General features: G+C 39.3%; 1 protein-coding gene across 1 annotated transcript in view; it reads right to left on the bottom strand.

Annotated features, from left to right (window-relative positions):
• The window catches only part of OVCH1 (ovochymase 1), a 65,258-nt gene that overhangs the window by 35,303 nt on the left and 14,912 nt on the right, over positions 1-15,043 (bottom strand). The window contains 7 exon segments of the mRNA XM_029955519.1: positions 5,892-6,072; positions 7,014-7,088; positions 9,123-9,251; positions 10,905-10,998; positions 11,745-11,875; positions 11,979-12,119; positions 13,315-13,449. Coding sequence (XP_029811379.1) covers positions 5,892-6,072; positions 7,014-7,088; positions 9,123-9,251; positions 10,905-10,998; positions 11,745-11,875; positions 11,979-12,119; positions 13,315-13,449 — 886 coding nt within the window.

The raw sequence follows: 15,043 nt of genomic DNA, 5'->3' as shown, positions 1-15,043 counted from the left end.
CCATAGAACTCCCTTATGACTCAGCAATAGCACTGCTAGGGATTTACCCAAGGGATAAAGTGCTGATGCATAGGAGCACATGTACCCCAATGTTCATAGCAGCACTGTCAACAATAGCCAAAACATGGAAAGAGCCTAAATGTCCATCACCTGATGAATGGATCAAGAAGAAGTGGTATATATATATACAATCGTGTATTATATGGCAATGAGAAAGAATGAAATCTGGCCATTTGTAGGAAAGTGGATGGACCTCGAGGGTGTCATGCTAAGCGAAATAAGTCAGGCAGAGAAAAACAGATACCATATGTTTGCACTCATAGGTCTAACAGGAAAACAGGAGAAACCTAATGGAGGACCAGGGTGAGGGGAAGAGAGTTGGGGAGAGTGAGGTAGCAAAACTTGAGAGACTATTGAATACTGAAAAGGAACTGAGGGTTGAAGGGGAAGGGGGAGGGGGAAAAGAGGTGATGGTGATGGAGGAGGGCACTCGTGGGGAAGAACAGTGGGTGTTGTACGTAAACCAATTTGACAATAAACTATTTTTTTAAAAAGTAGACAATATTGTCTTATAGGAACACATCTCAAATTGTTTTCTTTTAGCAAATGACCAGAATTAATGGAACAGAGGTTAAGAAATTTATCACTTCAAAAAACAGATAAAACTCACCTATGGCACCTAGGGCTTTGTTTTGGGTAGTTGATGAATGGAAGAGGCAATAAGGGAGCTTCTGGGTCTTGGCAATATTTTATTTCATGATGTGGGTACTAGTCATCTGGGCACTTATTTTGTGAAAATTCCTCTAACTATAAACTTGACATTTGCACCCTTTTGATATACTCCAAAAGGATGTTAAAAATAACAACAAATAAATCAATATCCATGAATCTGCCAATTCAAGATTTTCAGCTGAAGAAATATCTGAAGAGAGTCCTTCAATTGTCACAAATATTGTCACTTCAGCTTGAAGATTCTTTAATTTTTCAAAATTGTCTCCTTAATAAAAGTAGTTATTGAAATTATTTTTCAATATACTTTATTCAAAGGAAAAGTTTCTTCATACACGTAGGCATCTTCCTTCTAGTCTTAACCATGCTCATTTCAATTCCTTGCATGATGAGTCTGACTTATTCATGTGTTTCAATATGACTTTATTAAAGGAGCCTATTCAGGTAAAGTGCTTGGCAAATACCTTCCAGATGGTAATGACTTCATAATGGTAGCCATTATCACTGTTATTATCTGCCATGCACTGTAACTGAAGGATTAAACTTTATTTTCAAAGTCACCCTCTAAATGATTACTTGGTAGTAAAGAAACCTATTTTCTAAAGCCTCTACTTCTTTAGATAGAGAATAGCATGCACAATGAAAAGAAATAGTAAAAATCATGGTATAGTTGATAATGTAGATCACAACTTCTAGTGAAGTTTTACATGCATGGTCATCTTTAATTGGTAGGACACTGTAAAAATCGCTATGACAGAACAACATCCATGTTATGAAGCAACAAAGCCTGAGTTTTACCAATAGTAAGGTAACAGCTCAAAGTAGCAATTGGTGGATTTCTCCGTCCTATCTCCCCACCCCCTCCATGCCCATAATCAAGTTTCATTTCTTATATCCCTAGGGTCTTATCCCCATCCAACAATGGGACATGTGCCATTTACTGCTTTGGGAGAAGAGAGAATCACCATCGAATTACAGAAAAAATGTGGCTGAAATGGAAAACATTTAGGGGTAAGACTGAAAGATTCCAATGTAAGATTACAAAGTGAATTTAGTCCCCTACAGTAAACTCCCAAAGGAGCACAAAGACCAGTGTGGAGTTAGCAAAAGAAAAACACCAGTTTCCCCTAAGTGTGGAACAGTACCTGGGAACTTCTTACAAACACAGATGCTGAGGCCCCACACCAGACTTACAGATTCAGAAACCCTCCAGGTGTGCTACATTTGAGAACTAATATTAAGAGCAACCAGTGCCAGGGAAGCCGTGGGAGGTGGTCCAATGTTGTCATTATCTTTAATGTCTCTGGAGTGCTACCCCACAATGTCAGATAGCCTGGCACTTTGTGACCTTCAGCAATAACGATGTCTACTTCAGCTCCCACACTTTGCAAAGCTCCCCAGCTGGCTTATCCCACATGGCAAACTTCCCTTATCAGTGGATTTGGACATGTGGAAGCCTCCTTCAACGAAGGATGGAGCCCTGGGTGTCTATCAGGCTGATGAAGACGAGGCAGGGAGAAACAAGTCCATGAAGCAGTCCACTGCAGAGCCCCCACAAAGACAGGGCATGAGTGGAACATACCGACGTTGTTACTCTGGCCTATCAGACGCTTCTGGTGTAAAGAGTCACATACTTCAAGGAATAACTTCAAAAGGACATTTCTCTGATGAAATAAGTTAGACAACTATGAAGAGTTAAAGAAAAAATTAGGCACACAGACATTTTCTATATCATTATAAATATAAGGCACAATGTTTTGTACAAAAAATATATGGTATATACAAATACTATAAAATAGATGACTGTGTGCTTAAATATGAGTGGGAAATCAGATAATTAAGGCACTGTTAGAATTGATAACTTTTTTTTTTTTTAGTTTTTTTTTAGTTTTTATTTTTGAGAGACAGAGAGAGACAGCTGAGCAGGGGAGGGTCAGAGAGAGAGGGAGACACAGAATCCAAAGCAGGCTCCAGGCTCTGAGCTAGCTGTCAGCACAGAGCCCAACGCGGGGCTCGAACCCACAAACCATGAGATCATGACCTGAGCCAAAGCCAGAAGCCGGACGCTTAACCGACTAAGCCACCCAGGCGCCCCTAGAATTGATCACTTCTAAAGAGGAGGAAGGGATTCAGGAAATGGAGAGAGTATTTAGATTTTACTTGATAACTTTAACTGCCATTACTGTAAGCATTACTATTATAAATTTTTTTTAAGAAATCAAGAACTCACTGATGATATTGCACACAATTCCTTTTGTGGTCAACTTAAAAGGTTCACAAACATTTACAGCTGACTGTGTTTATTAATCTCAACTGACACACCAATTTGAATACCCACCTTGTAAAGAATGGTCTTGCTATGGTCTGTATCTTGCTGCAAGGTGTCTGCTCATCACAGAAATTCCAAGAATAGACTGCACTAGTTGACAAGGGAATCTGCCGAAATATCTCCTGTGCCTTGAGCTTCAATACTAACATTTGTCTTTTCTAATACATTAATTTTTACTAATTAATAAGCTACTATTGAGGCTTCTTTTCCATGATACATAAAAATGAATTCTGATAGAATTACTATAAAATGGGCATTTCCAAAGGAGGGAAAGCCCAGAATGAATGATGTGGTATTAGACTGACTTGGAAACATCCACATGAAGTCATGTGTAGCCTAATACAGATACAGAAAGATAGCTATGTTTATAAAATGGGTTAGTAACTATAGCTGTATTTCCTAGCTCTGTCAGTTGAGAGGAACTAGTGCAATAACACCCTAGTAGCAACTAGTACCTGCACCACTTAAATCTTGACTTCTCATACCATTCTCCAATAATATAGACCAGGGCTCATAGGAAAAATGTCTGATTCTAGGACTCAGGAGGGAATACATTAGATAAACCTAAAGCAATTTGTAGTGTCACAAATGGATAGGAGCACGTCAAAGAGGCCATCCTGAAAGAGCTGACAATGGTCAAAGGTGAAACAATCTGAGCAACAAAATGGTTATGTAGTATTTTAATGTTTATTTATTTTTGATAGAGAGAGAGAGAAAAGGGGGGGGTAGAGAGAGAGGGAGCCACAGAATCTGAAGCAGGCTTCAGGTTCTGAGCTGTCAGCATAGAGCCTGATGTGGGGCTCGAACTCACAAACGGAGAGATCATGATCTGAGCTGAAGTCCAACACTTAACCAACTAAGCCATCCCGGGGTCCCTGTAGTATTTTAAAATAAATATCCCTGAATCCATGCTGATATAAACACATTATTTAACAAATAAATCAGGAAAAAGAGACATATCTCCCATACAGAAAAATTTCAAACAATTTACATAGACACTTTCTACTCAGGAGGTGAAGCTTAGTACCCAATGCCTCAAGTGCAGCAAGTACTGAAAGGGAGAAAATGTAACTTTATAGTGGGGACATGGCAAATACTACCTCAACCAGGGATCAAGTTTAACACCATCAGTGATAAGTCATGTTTGTAACACATACCCTTGAAATGATACAATAAGAATGGCATATGACCTCTGTGGTTTTCCTCCTCCAAAATCATAATCCCAGTAAAATCATGAGGAAATACCAGACAAATTCAAATTCAAACCTTCTACAAAATAACAGATAACTGGGAAGGTCATCAAAAGCCAGGAAAGTCTGTGATACTCAGAGCCAAGAGTAGACTTACATGACACACTGACTAAATGTAATGCAGTATCCTGAATGGTAAAGGGAACAACAGCCACAAACACCTTGAGACAGAGGAAATGCAGCATGTTTGAGGAACGAGGCTGGTGCATTATGAGCAAGCAGGGTCAAGCTTGGGCCAGATAGACAGGAAGTGGCTCGTGATCATGGCTGTACACTGGAATCATTGGAGGGGGTTCTTGTTTAAGTTTATTTATTTATTTTGAGAGAAAGAGTACATGAGCAGGGAGAGGGGCAGAGAGAGAGAGAGAGAGAGAGAGAGAGAGAGAGAGAGAGGGAGAGAGGGAGAGAGGGAGAGAGGGAGAGAGGGAGAATGAATCACAAGCAGGCTCCTGCGCTGTCAGCACAGGGCCTGATGCAGGGCTTAAACCCATGAACCATGAGATCATGCTAAAATCAAGAGTCAGATGCTCAACCTACTGAGCCACCAATCTGAGAAGTTTTAAGAAAAGAAACAGACTACCAGTGTCTAGAGCTCACCAACAAGTGACTTAGTGACAACAAGTGATAAGTAGTTTGGACTGAAAATGAATTAATCATAGGTCTACACAGACACATAGCTTATCTATATAACATTAGGATAAGAACAATTCACAGTAAAATAGAAACTACAATTCTTTGTTCATTATCAAAACCAAGAAAAACCAAACAATATACTAGTTTTAAGGGATTCATAGATGTTAAAATTGAAAAAAAAACAAACAGTGGTATCATAAATACAAAATTTAGCATAGAGTCTACCTCTTGGCAGGGGTCCTCGGGGGTCATAAGTATAAAGGGTCTTCCTAAACTGGGTGGCAAGGATACATATGTACAGTTTCTAACTATTCTGAAGACCACATATATATCATGCAGTTTTTCATATCGTGGCATAATTCAAAATTTAAAAACCCTGAAAAAAGTTAAACTAAATTTTAGTTCACTGGTAGTCCAGTGACCAATGTGGTAGATTATCCTACTGTGCTCTCCACTGTTTGAGCCATAATTTAAGAAAAACAACACTAAATCAATCCAGAGGAACTTGTACCACATGGCAAGGCATGTGGAATTACTGACAAACAATAGAATGATGAGCATTTAGCTTAACGATGAAATTTAGGGGCAGTGTGAGAGACGTCTCCAAGTAGAGGAAGCACAGTTATGTGAAAGAAGCAGCAGACTCAGTCCCTGTTTTCCAGAGCTCTGGTAAATTTAGACCAATAGGCTTCTGCTAAAGAGAAGCAGACGTGTGCTCAACATAATAATCAGAGATTGCTATAAATGGGATGAGCAATTTCAAGATTTGATCAACTTTTTCCTTCCTGACATCGTTTAAGTAGAGGAGAGATGGCTGTATAGAAAATCCCTGAAAGATTCCTGCTTTAGAAGTAGTCTGGATGACTTCAGGAGTTAGACAATTCTCTCCTAGGCATGGTCATAAATACACGTGCTAAGTACATTATTAAAATAGCTTCAGTCTCACTCACAATTGCACACAGTGGGCTGCAGTGAGGATCCAAGTTGGGTTGAGGATGGCACCTCCACACTGGTGACTGCCTCGAAACCTCACCCCCACCTGCCGTGGCCAACAGTGGGGGCAGGCTTCCTCCCCCGCAACAGCTCTTCTGGAAAGCCACTGGACAATAAATGGACGGATGCCACAGACGCCTACAGCAGAGAAGATGAAATTAATGAGCCATCCAACTGAAATAAGAAAAAACATACACCTCCCAATGGCTTACAATTGCCGACAGTAGTCATTCCCAAATACTAGATGAGCTTTATAGAGATAATCAACTCTCAACACCCACCTCTGGGGAATCTGATTTTAAAAGCTTGCCTCAGTAACTCTGCTAAACAATTAGGTTTTTAGTTATTGGCCTACAGTATAGTATTTACTCATTCATTTAAAAAATATTTTTAGTGCTTGGTATTGCCAGGCAATGTTCTAGATAGTGGTGTTCTAGGTATTGGTGATCTATCAGTGAATAAAAAATAGATACAAATCTTGGCCCTCAAGGAACTTACATTCTAGTGGGATGGGGTTTTTTTTGTTGTTGTTGCTGTTACCAGGGCATACAAGGTTTTTCATTATGTATCCTTGTTTCTTCTCTCTCGTGGCATTTTATCCTATTACAGCTTTCGGTACAACTTTCTATTATAGCCCATCAACTAGACCATACTCAATACACGCATATAGAACAATGAAAGATCATAATTTTTTACCACATACTTCAAATTACAAATAAGTTAAACATTGCCAGTGTGTGCTAAAATGAAACAAAACAAAAAACTTTGTTTTCTTCCTTTGCCTCAAAATGCATAATCATAGTAAATACAGATTTTAGGAAAATATTTTAAATATTAAGTTGCACAGGTACAAATGAGGACAAAGGATTACTCTCTGTATCCTTTTCTTCCAATCATAAAGCTTATTTCTTCTTTGTTCTATTTATATGTGTGTATGCAAAGTCAAACAAGATTCTGGAAGTTTCATGGACCTAAATGTAAAATGTATTCTTCTTCACTGTGGAGTTTTATTAATGTAAAACAAGGCTTTCCAAAGAAGAAAGATTAAACAGATAGTAACCACATGATCATCAACTCACCATATGGGATAGCCTTTGCAGAAGATACGGGATTGGTTTTGGGAGATGAAGTTGATCCAATTTGGTTTGAAGAGTCTACAGAGAAAACATTTTTGTAACTGGAAATATTTAAAGTAGTCTGCACTAGCTGACCCTGCTTGCTTACCCTGGTCAATCATAAGACCACTCTAATGTTGACTTTACTGCTACTACTACTACTACCTTTCCAATGCTAAATGGAAGATCCCATAGATGTGATTTGTTATAGATTTCTTAAATTCCTGGTGTATCTGACCCTTTTAAGCATTTCTTCCTTCTTTGGCTTCATGAAATTACTTTTTTGATCTTCTCGACAAATCTATGACAATCTCTTCTCAATCTCAGTCTTTTTTGAAGATCCTGTCCTTCAAGCCTGCAAGATATTCCACAAGGTACTGTTCTTACCCTATTACTATTCATTTGCAAACATATCACTTCCACATTTCTCTCTTCAATCTAATTCCCTTTTCTGAATTCTTGATGTAGAATATGCTAGATGTCTGCATCTAGATCTCCCACAAGCTCATACAAATCCACTTGTCTCAAATGAAACCAATTGATTTCAACAGTCATCACGATCTTACTATGTTTCTCTATATCATTTAGTGACTGTACCATTCACCTAGCCCACACTCAAGCTAGAGTCCTGAGAATCAGGCTGGAGTTGTTTCTCCTTCATATATCACCTTTGCCACAATATATCTGATCAAGGACTACATCTAGAATAAATTCTTACAACGACTTCTTCATTACTCTCCTTATAAACTCACCCCTAATCTCTATCTTTATCTTTCACATTACTACTATTACAGGGTTTGAGTTCTGGCTCCACTTCTTAGCAGTTATGTATCTTTGGGAAAGCTACTCAGTGTCTCTGAACTCTCTTCCCTCATCTGTGCAAAGTGAGCATTGTATAAACCTCTTAGGTTTATAAGGAGGAATAAATGTGGTAATGCATGAGAAATGGTTAGTCTACACCTGTTACAAAGAAAGTAACCAATACATGTCAGCTAACTATCCTATCGCTCTGGTACCTAAAACTGAATGCCTGAATCCATGATCTGAGTCTTGTCTTTTCTATCATTCCCTCCAGAACTTGAACAATGCCGAATTATCTGTAGTTTTTTGTACATCATCCATTCTCTTCCACACTAGGGCCTTTGCAATGATATTCCTTTTGTCTAAGTAAAGCCTGCTCTGTTTTCTAGAATCACTAGAAAACTATAAATTCTTCAAAGCCCTGAAATGTCCCAAAACAGAGCTGGTCAATCTCATTTCTGAATTACATTCTCTAACCCAAATTATCTACTTTCTGTATAAAGTGCTTAGAGTCTTTTTTTTATCATTTAGTGGATTTAGTTTCTTGGCTTCACCAGAGATTTTTGTTAAAGCACAGATTCCTGGGCCTATCATAGATCTACAGATTCTAAATCTTCAGGGGTGGGCACATTAAAAAAATTAATGTTTATTTATTTTTGAAAGAGAGAAAGAGTAGGGGTGGGGCAGAGAGAGAGGGAGACACAGAATCTGAGCTATCAGCACAGAGCCTGATGAGGGACTGGAACCCACAAACCCTGAGATCATGACCTGAGCCAAAGTCCAATACACAACCAACTGGGTCACCCAGATGCCCCAGTAATCTGCATTTTTGGGGGATACTTGGGTCGCTCAGTCAGTTGAGCATCCGACTTCAGCTCAGGTCATGATCTCATAGTCCATGAGTTTGAACCCGCATTAGGCTATGTGGTGACAGCTCAGAACCTGGAGCCTCCTTCAGATTCTAGGTCTCCCTCTCTCTCTGACACTCTCCTCCTCACACTCTGCCTCTCCCTCTCTCTTATTTAAATAAACATTAAAAAAAATTTTTTTTTAAGTAGGCTACATGGCCATGACCCTGAGATCAAGATCTGAGCTAAGATTAAGAGTCAGATGCTAAACCAGCTGAGTCACTGAAGAGCCCCAGGAATTTGCATTTTATTTTTCCACAAAGGTGAATCAAAGACCCTAAATTCAGGTAAACATGGCGAAGTGATCTTCTGTAGAACTATTTTCACAAGTAAAAATCATCACTGTGCAAGTACTCATCCTCACCTGAGAGCAAAAAGGTGAATCTAGCCTTGAAGCCTCGGAAGTTATTTTCACCATCACTTTTAAAATGAACCACCATCATGTTTCTGGGACTGAATATTGGAGTAGGGTTCAAGATTCCACAAAGTTTGGCTGTAAAAGTTTTAGGGAAGTTTGACTTACAGTTACACATTTTTTTAAACCAGAAAACAGAGGTAAAACATTATCTAAATAATTTTTTCCCCAGCAATTCTGGTTTTCTTCAACTTTGGGTTGTAGGCACACCTTTCCATTGTTATGTGGGAATTAAACACTGTTTTCAAGATAACCATGTGTTGTAATTTTATCTGACAGAAAAACACTCTACAGATAGAGCAAAGACATTTGATTTTTAGTATGCATAGAAACGTCAATTGATTCTTAATGTTTATTTATTTTTGAGAGAGACAGACAGAGAGACAGGGCATGAGTGGGGGAGAGGCAGAGGGAGGTAGACACAGAATCAGAAGCAGGCTCTAGGCTCTGAGCCATCAGTACAGAGCCCAAGGAGGGGCTCGAACTCACAGACTATGAGATCATGAAGTTGGACGCTTAACTGACTGAGCCACCCAGGTGCCCCTAATTCTTAATGTACACAGTACAAAGGGGCAAGTTAAAGAAAATCTCACACTTAGTATCCCCTTCCAAACAGAAGGTGGCTATGGTAAGTAACACCTGAAATCTGCTTCCCTCGAAGCCAACTCTACACAGGTCCTATTCAGCTGGGTGAGGGGATTGTGCCTCCACTCACCTGCCTTGAATATCCAAATATTCCCAAATACCTATGTTCCTGGTCTTAGACCTATACTGACACCCAACTAAGGGACAAATAATAGGTATATTAAGGGAGTGGCTGCACTGCTGGAAAAGATAACTTTTTATGCTAAGTAAATTGGTAGGTCAAAACAAAGTATATTTGAAGTTTTAGTTCCAAAAATTAACTTTTTTTAAATGTTTTATTTTTCAGAGACAGAGAGTGAGAGAGAGACAGCGTGAGTAGGGGAGGGTCAGAGAGAGGGAGACACAGAATCTGAAGCAGGCTCCAGGCTCTGAGCTAGCTGTCAGCACAGAGCCCAAGCAGGGCTCAAACCCACGAACCACAAGATCATCATTTGAGCTGAATTCAGACGCTTAACCAACTGAGCCACCCAGGTGCCCCATAACTTTTAAGATTCAGGTAGAAACTGTATCTTTGGTTATATTCTTGGTTACTTTTCTTGCACATTAAAATATCAGCAATTTAAGAAATTAATACAGAAAGGAGTTAAAAAAAATACCTTAAATAACTGCCAAACATGTACTCAGTGTTACTGTTTCCTTTTTCCCTGGGACTTTAAGTTCACCTTCCAAATATTCTAAAACATTCTCCAAATTGTGCATGTTTCTATTAGAATCTTACTGGTGAGGGGTGCCTGGGTGGCTCAGTTGGTTAAGTGTCTGACTTTGGCTCAGGTCATGATCTCACAATTCATGGATTTGAGAGGGTCAGCTGTCAGCTCAGAGCCTGAAGCCTGCTTTGGATTCTGTGTCTCCCTCTTTCTGTCCCTCCCCCTCTCATTCTCTGCCTCTCCCTTTCTCAAAAATGAATAAAAATTTAAAAAAATCTTACTGATGAATCCACTGTTAGCTCATGGGTTAAAGCCAAAGTTTTCTGACACGTGAGTTTCCAGAATAAGAAATCCTTATTCCCATTTGACGCTGTGGCACCCAACGGGGCCAGTCAGTGTTACAACTACTCTCGTGCTTTGCAGATGGAATGTTACCCACCTAACTCGTGCTCCTCTTCAGGATCACCACAAATCACAACAGCATCGTAAATACAGTTTTGGCTAAATTCAGTGATAAAGTCCTCAAATTCCAACTGTACAAATTAGAAACATAACCAGAGAAATGGTCAAGGAAGAGAAGAGATAAACTTTAAAAGCTTCCCTCTGAGCATGAAAAGGCCTGCAGTTACCCCCTCTTACCCAGTGATAGAAGCGTAAGTAACTGCAGCCTCTTTGGAGAGTGATTTGGCAATGACTATGAGGCTTAATTGTGCAAGCCCTTTGACACAGAAAGTCCATTTCTGGGAATTACATACTCCACACGTGCCCCAAAACACTGCTGGTAAGGGCAAAGACGGGAAACCCCTGAGTGTCTGTTAATAGGGAACTGGCTTAAGAAATTATGGAATATCACACAACCTAATTTTATGCAGTTGTTAAAAAGTGCTCTGTGGACCCATTCAGAAAGATCTTTTGAGATATTTTTAAGGAGAAAAAGCATGGCTAAGCAATGTAAATATATGCATGTTTGTAAATGCTCAGAAGATCTCTCTAGGGACACTCTAGTGTTCCCTCGCCATGAGTTGTAGGATGGGAGCTGGGTGAGAAGTAGGCATACTTTTCAGTGTATTCTCTCTTAAGCTGTGGAAACTTTTCAAAGCATGTTTATAGATCCAGATAGATAGACAGACAGACAGATGTAGATTGACATATCTATATATACGGCAGCAAATAGAAGCTTTCAGTCCTAATGGCAGTTTCATAGCCCAGATGAAGCAAGTTCTGCCTAAACAAAAGAGCTAAGCTCTCGATGAAGTAAAGATCTTCCTTAGCTGCTTACCTTTATAACGTGTTTCTCTGGAGCACGAATGAACCAGTGACACCTTACATTTGCGGGGTACGAGTCAGGATAACTGGCAGAATGAATCACCCCTTCTTCCACCAATACAGCCACACTCCCACAGCCGGAGCCTGTTGTAGTGTCAGGGAAATCCAAAGTGAGTGGTCCAAGGCATTCCCTCTTCCTTACCCCCATAACAAATAAAAACATCAGGGAATGAAATATCTGAGATACCAGCTTCTGAGTTCTTCCGAACAGCAGTAAATGTAAGCTCAAAGCTGCTGCCGCTGTTTTCTGTATCAGAAACAAATGTAACTGTGGCCTCACTGGTCTCTGTCAGCAATGGTGAAGGCAATATATCTCCACAGACCTTACCTTAAAAGGAAAAGAAATTGAAATAGCATTACTAAAAATGGCATTAACTTGTTTTTTTTCTCCTAATACTATGTTCCAGGAACTCTCCGTTCCCAACCCGTCAAACTATTTAGTGGTTAATTTAATTTTTCCACACTTTCTGAATCTGGGCTTTTATATTCCATTTGCCTTCTCAAACTCAAACTCACACGTCTAAATTCTATTCATCCTTCAGGACCCGACTGGAAGTCCAGTTCTCATAAACCCTCCCCAACACCCGCTGAAGGAAGAGCTACCTTTTCTGAATCACCACAGCACATTTCCTGTACTATGCCCTAAACACCTCATCTAACTGCAACTGTCCTTAGAGCAGAGATAATTTTTACTCTATGTATGTGCAGGACTTGATATGATTGATATCTGGCACATAGTTGATTTTTTAACAAATTTTTTTATTATTGGTTGAAAGAAAGGTTCCTAAGTAAACTGTAGGCCTGAATGCGAAATCATTTGGTCAATGAATATTACAACCCTTAGCACAATACCTTATCTACAATATCCTGTCAATCTGCAAAAAGATATTTGTCCTAATCACTGGCCTAGGGAGAATAGAGACAAGGTCTATACAAGCTCTAGAGGCCTTCTATCAAGATGCTTAACACAGAATATTTCAATTAAAGTTATCAATGATGCTTATATAGTATATAAGTGGTATTCCACAAATGATCTGAAATGATCTATTTTCATGGGAGAAAAGAACGTTATAAAACAATGCAAAGTTCAGTGTGTACAGTTAATGTGTGTAAAAGAATATACAGTACCTTAAAATGTTAACAGCATTTATCTCTAGGTGGTAGGATTTTTAATGGTTTACATTTCCTTCCAGTTACTCATCTGTCTTTACCAAATTTGGCAAATAGGCACCTACTTTTGTGATAACCGCCTCCCGCAAAATAGATGTTGCCTTAAGGAAGTTTCTGATAATTGTGAGATGAATGTCATTCAAAACTGCTATTGAACTTGAGAAGGGAATAGACAAAGCTCACTCAACATGACAGTCATTGGTTCCTCTCCTACCACACCCATTCGCCCCTTCAGGAAAGCAACAGTATGTAAAGTGTCCTGTGGGCAGAAATCTAACTTCAGGTCGCTTAGCACGTCTTCAGTTGTTTGGATATTCTAACATGACAAGAAAAAATAAGTGTAACATACATACTAATAAGCACTCTGTTGCTTGACTGTAAAGATATGTAGCCATGGTCCCATCCAACTTGATTTTGTATATTTAAACTTGTAAATTTTATCAGGATAATTTTATCTTCTGGTACCATTATTTTCCACATACACAAGCTAGATAGGAGAAGGTAGAGGAAGTATAATAAATGGCACAGTCAAGTGTGACAAATAAGATCTAATATACGGGCTTTAGCTCATAACTCACCAATAACAAAAATCGTAAAGGCTATTAGAAGATAAAGGCAATGGAAGTTCCTTATGTGAGAATAGTTTGCTTATGCTCAAATTGCTGGCATTTCTCCAACAAATAGAGGAGTTAATTAGAGAATGGCCAGAAACCATCCTTTAAATTTCATTCAGTTATAAACTGCTAGGATTTTGATCTATAAATGGGAAACCCTAAGATTCAACTCTTTGTTCTAACTTATTAGCTTAATTAAAAATTCATAATATTCACCCAAAGTTCAATTACGGGTCATGAATTATGGATTGACCATGCTGCATATGTTAACTCTAACCAGCCACATCCTCCAAGGTCAGCCTGGGTCACAGTCCCTGCAGCTGCAATGTCACTCCCGAACTCCCAGTAAGGTCAGCTGTGACCGTTTATTAACATCTTTAGAAACATGTCTAAACATTCTGAAAAGAGTCTTACGTAATTTAACACATGATCTTTTACCTTTATTTTCCTACACAAATTTGTATTATTAAAGAAAAGAGGCCCCAGCAGACCAAAACCCTTAGTATCTTCTGTGCTTCACATTCATCAGAGTGCAAAGCACTTTTACCTAGAATCTAACATGTCAGGACAAACAGCTTTCTAAACCTTGGCAGTCTTTCTCAACAGGCTTAGACTTCTTTTTTTTTTTTTTTTATAATTTTTTTAAGTTTATTTTTGAGAGAGATAGAGACAGCATGAGTGGGGGTGGGGCAGAGAGAGAGAGGGAAACAGAATCCCGAGCAGGTTCCACACTGCCAGAAATGAACCCAATGTGGGGCTCGAACCCACAAAACCATGAGATTATGACCTGAGCTGAAGCCAACAGTCAGCCACCTAGCCAACTGAGCCATCCAGGCACCCCATCAACAGCCTTAGACCTCTTAATAGTCTCATTGCCCTCTGCGTAATAAGTGTTCAGGATTGTAGGAATTATCCAGCTTTTTAATGCTCAGTTTCCAAAAACCAAATGTAACAATTATTACTAAATATCTTCTTAACCAGAAACTCCCTGCTTTGCTTTTTCAAGTCCATCATCTTGAACACTGGTATCAAGATAGGCTGCCAAAAATATTATTTATTTTTTTAATGTTTTATTTATTTTTGATACAGAGAGAGATGGAGCATGAGACGGGGAGGGGCAGAGAGAGAAGGAGACACAGAACCAGAAGCAGGCTCCAGGCTGTCAGCACAGAGCCTGACGTGGGGCTCAAACCCACGAACGTGAGATCTGACCTGAGCCGAAGTCGGAGGCTTAACCGACTGAGCCACCCAGGCGCCCCCCAAAATATTATTAAAATCACTCTTTAAGCACTTCAACTTAGAAAACAATGAGCTGTCTAAAATATTATAAAGTTCACTTTTCTAGGCACTTTAATTGAAAAAGCACTCCACACCTACCATCCTTTCTGAGGCTTATTATACCCCTCTGAAGTGGGCGAGGAGAAATTACTCCCCTTACTCCAAGTAAGAAAACTGTCATATTAAAAGA

This window comes from Suricata suricatta, chromosome 10, assembly GCF_006229205.1.
Source record: "Suricata suricatta isolate VVHF042 chromosome 10, meerkat_22Aug2017_6uvM2_HiC, whole genome shotgun sequence".
In the NCBI taxonomy this organism is placed as follows: domain Eukaryota; kingdom Metazoa; phylum Chordata; class Mammalia; order Carnivora; family Herpestidae; genus Suricata; species Suricata suricatta.
This window is presented reverse-complemented; position numbering and strand designations above follow the sequence as displayed.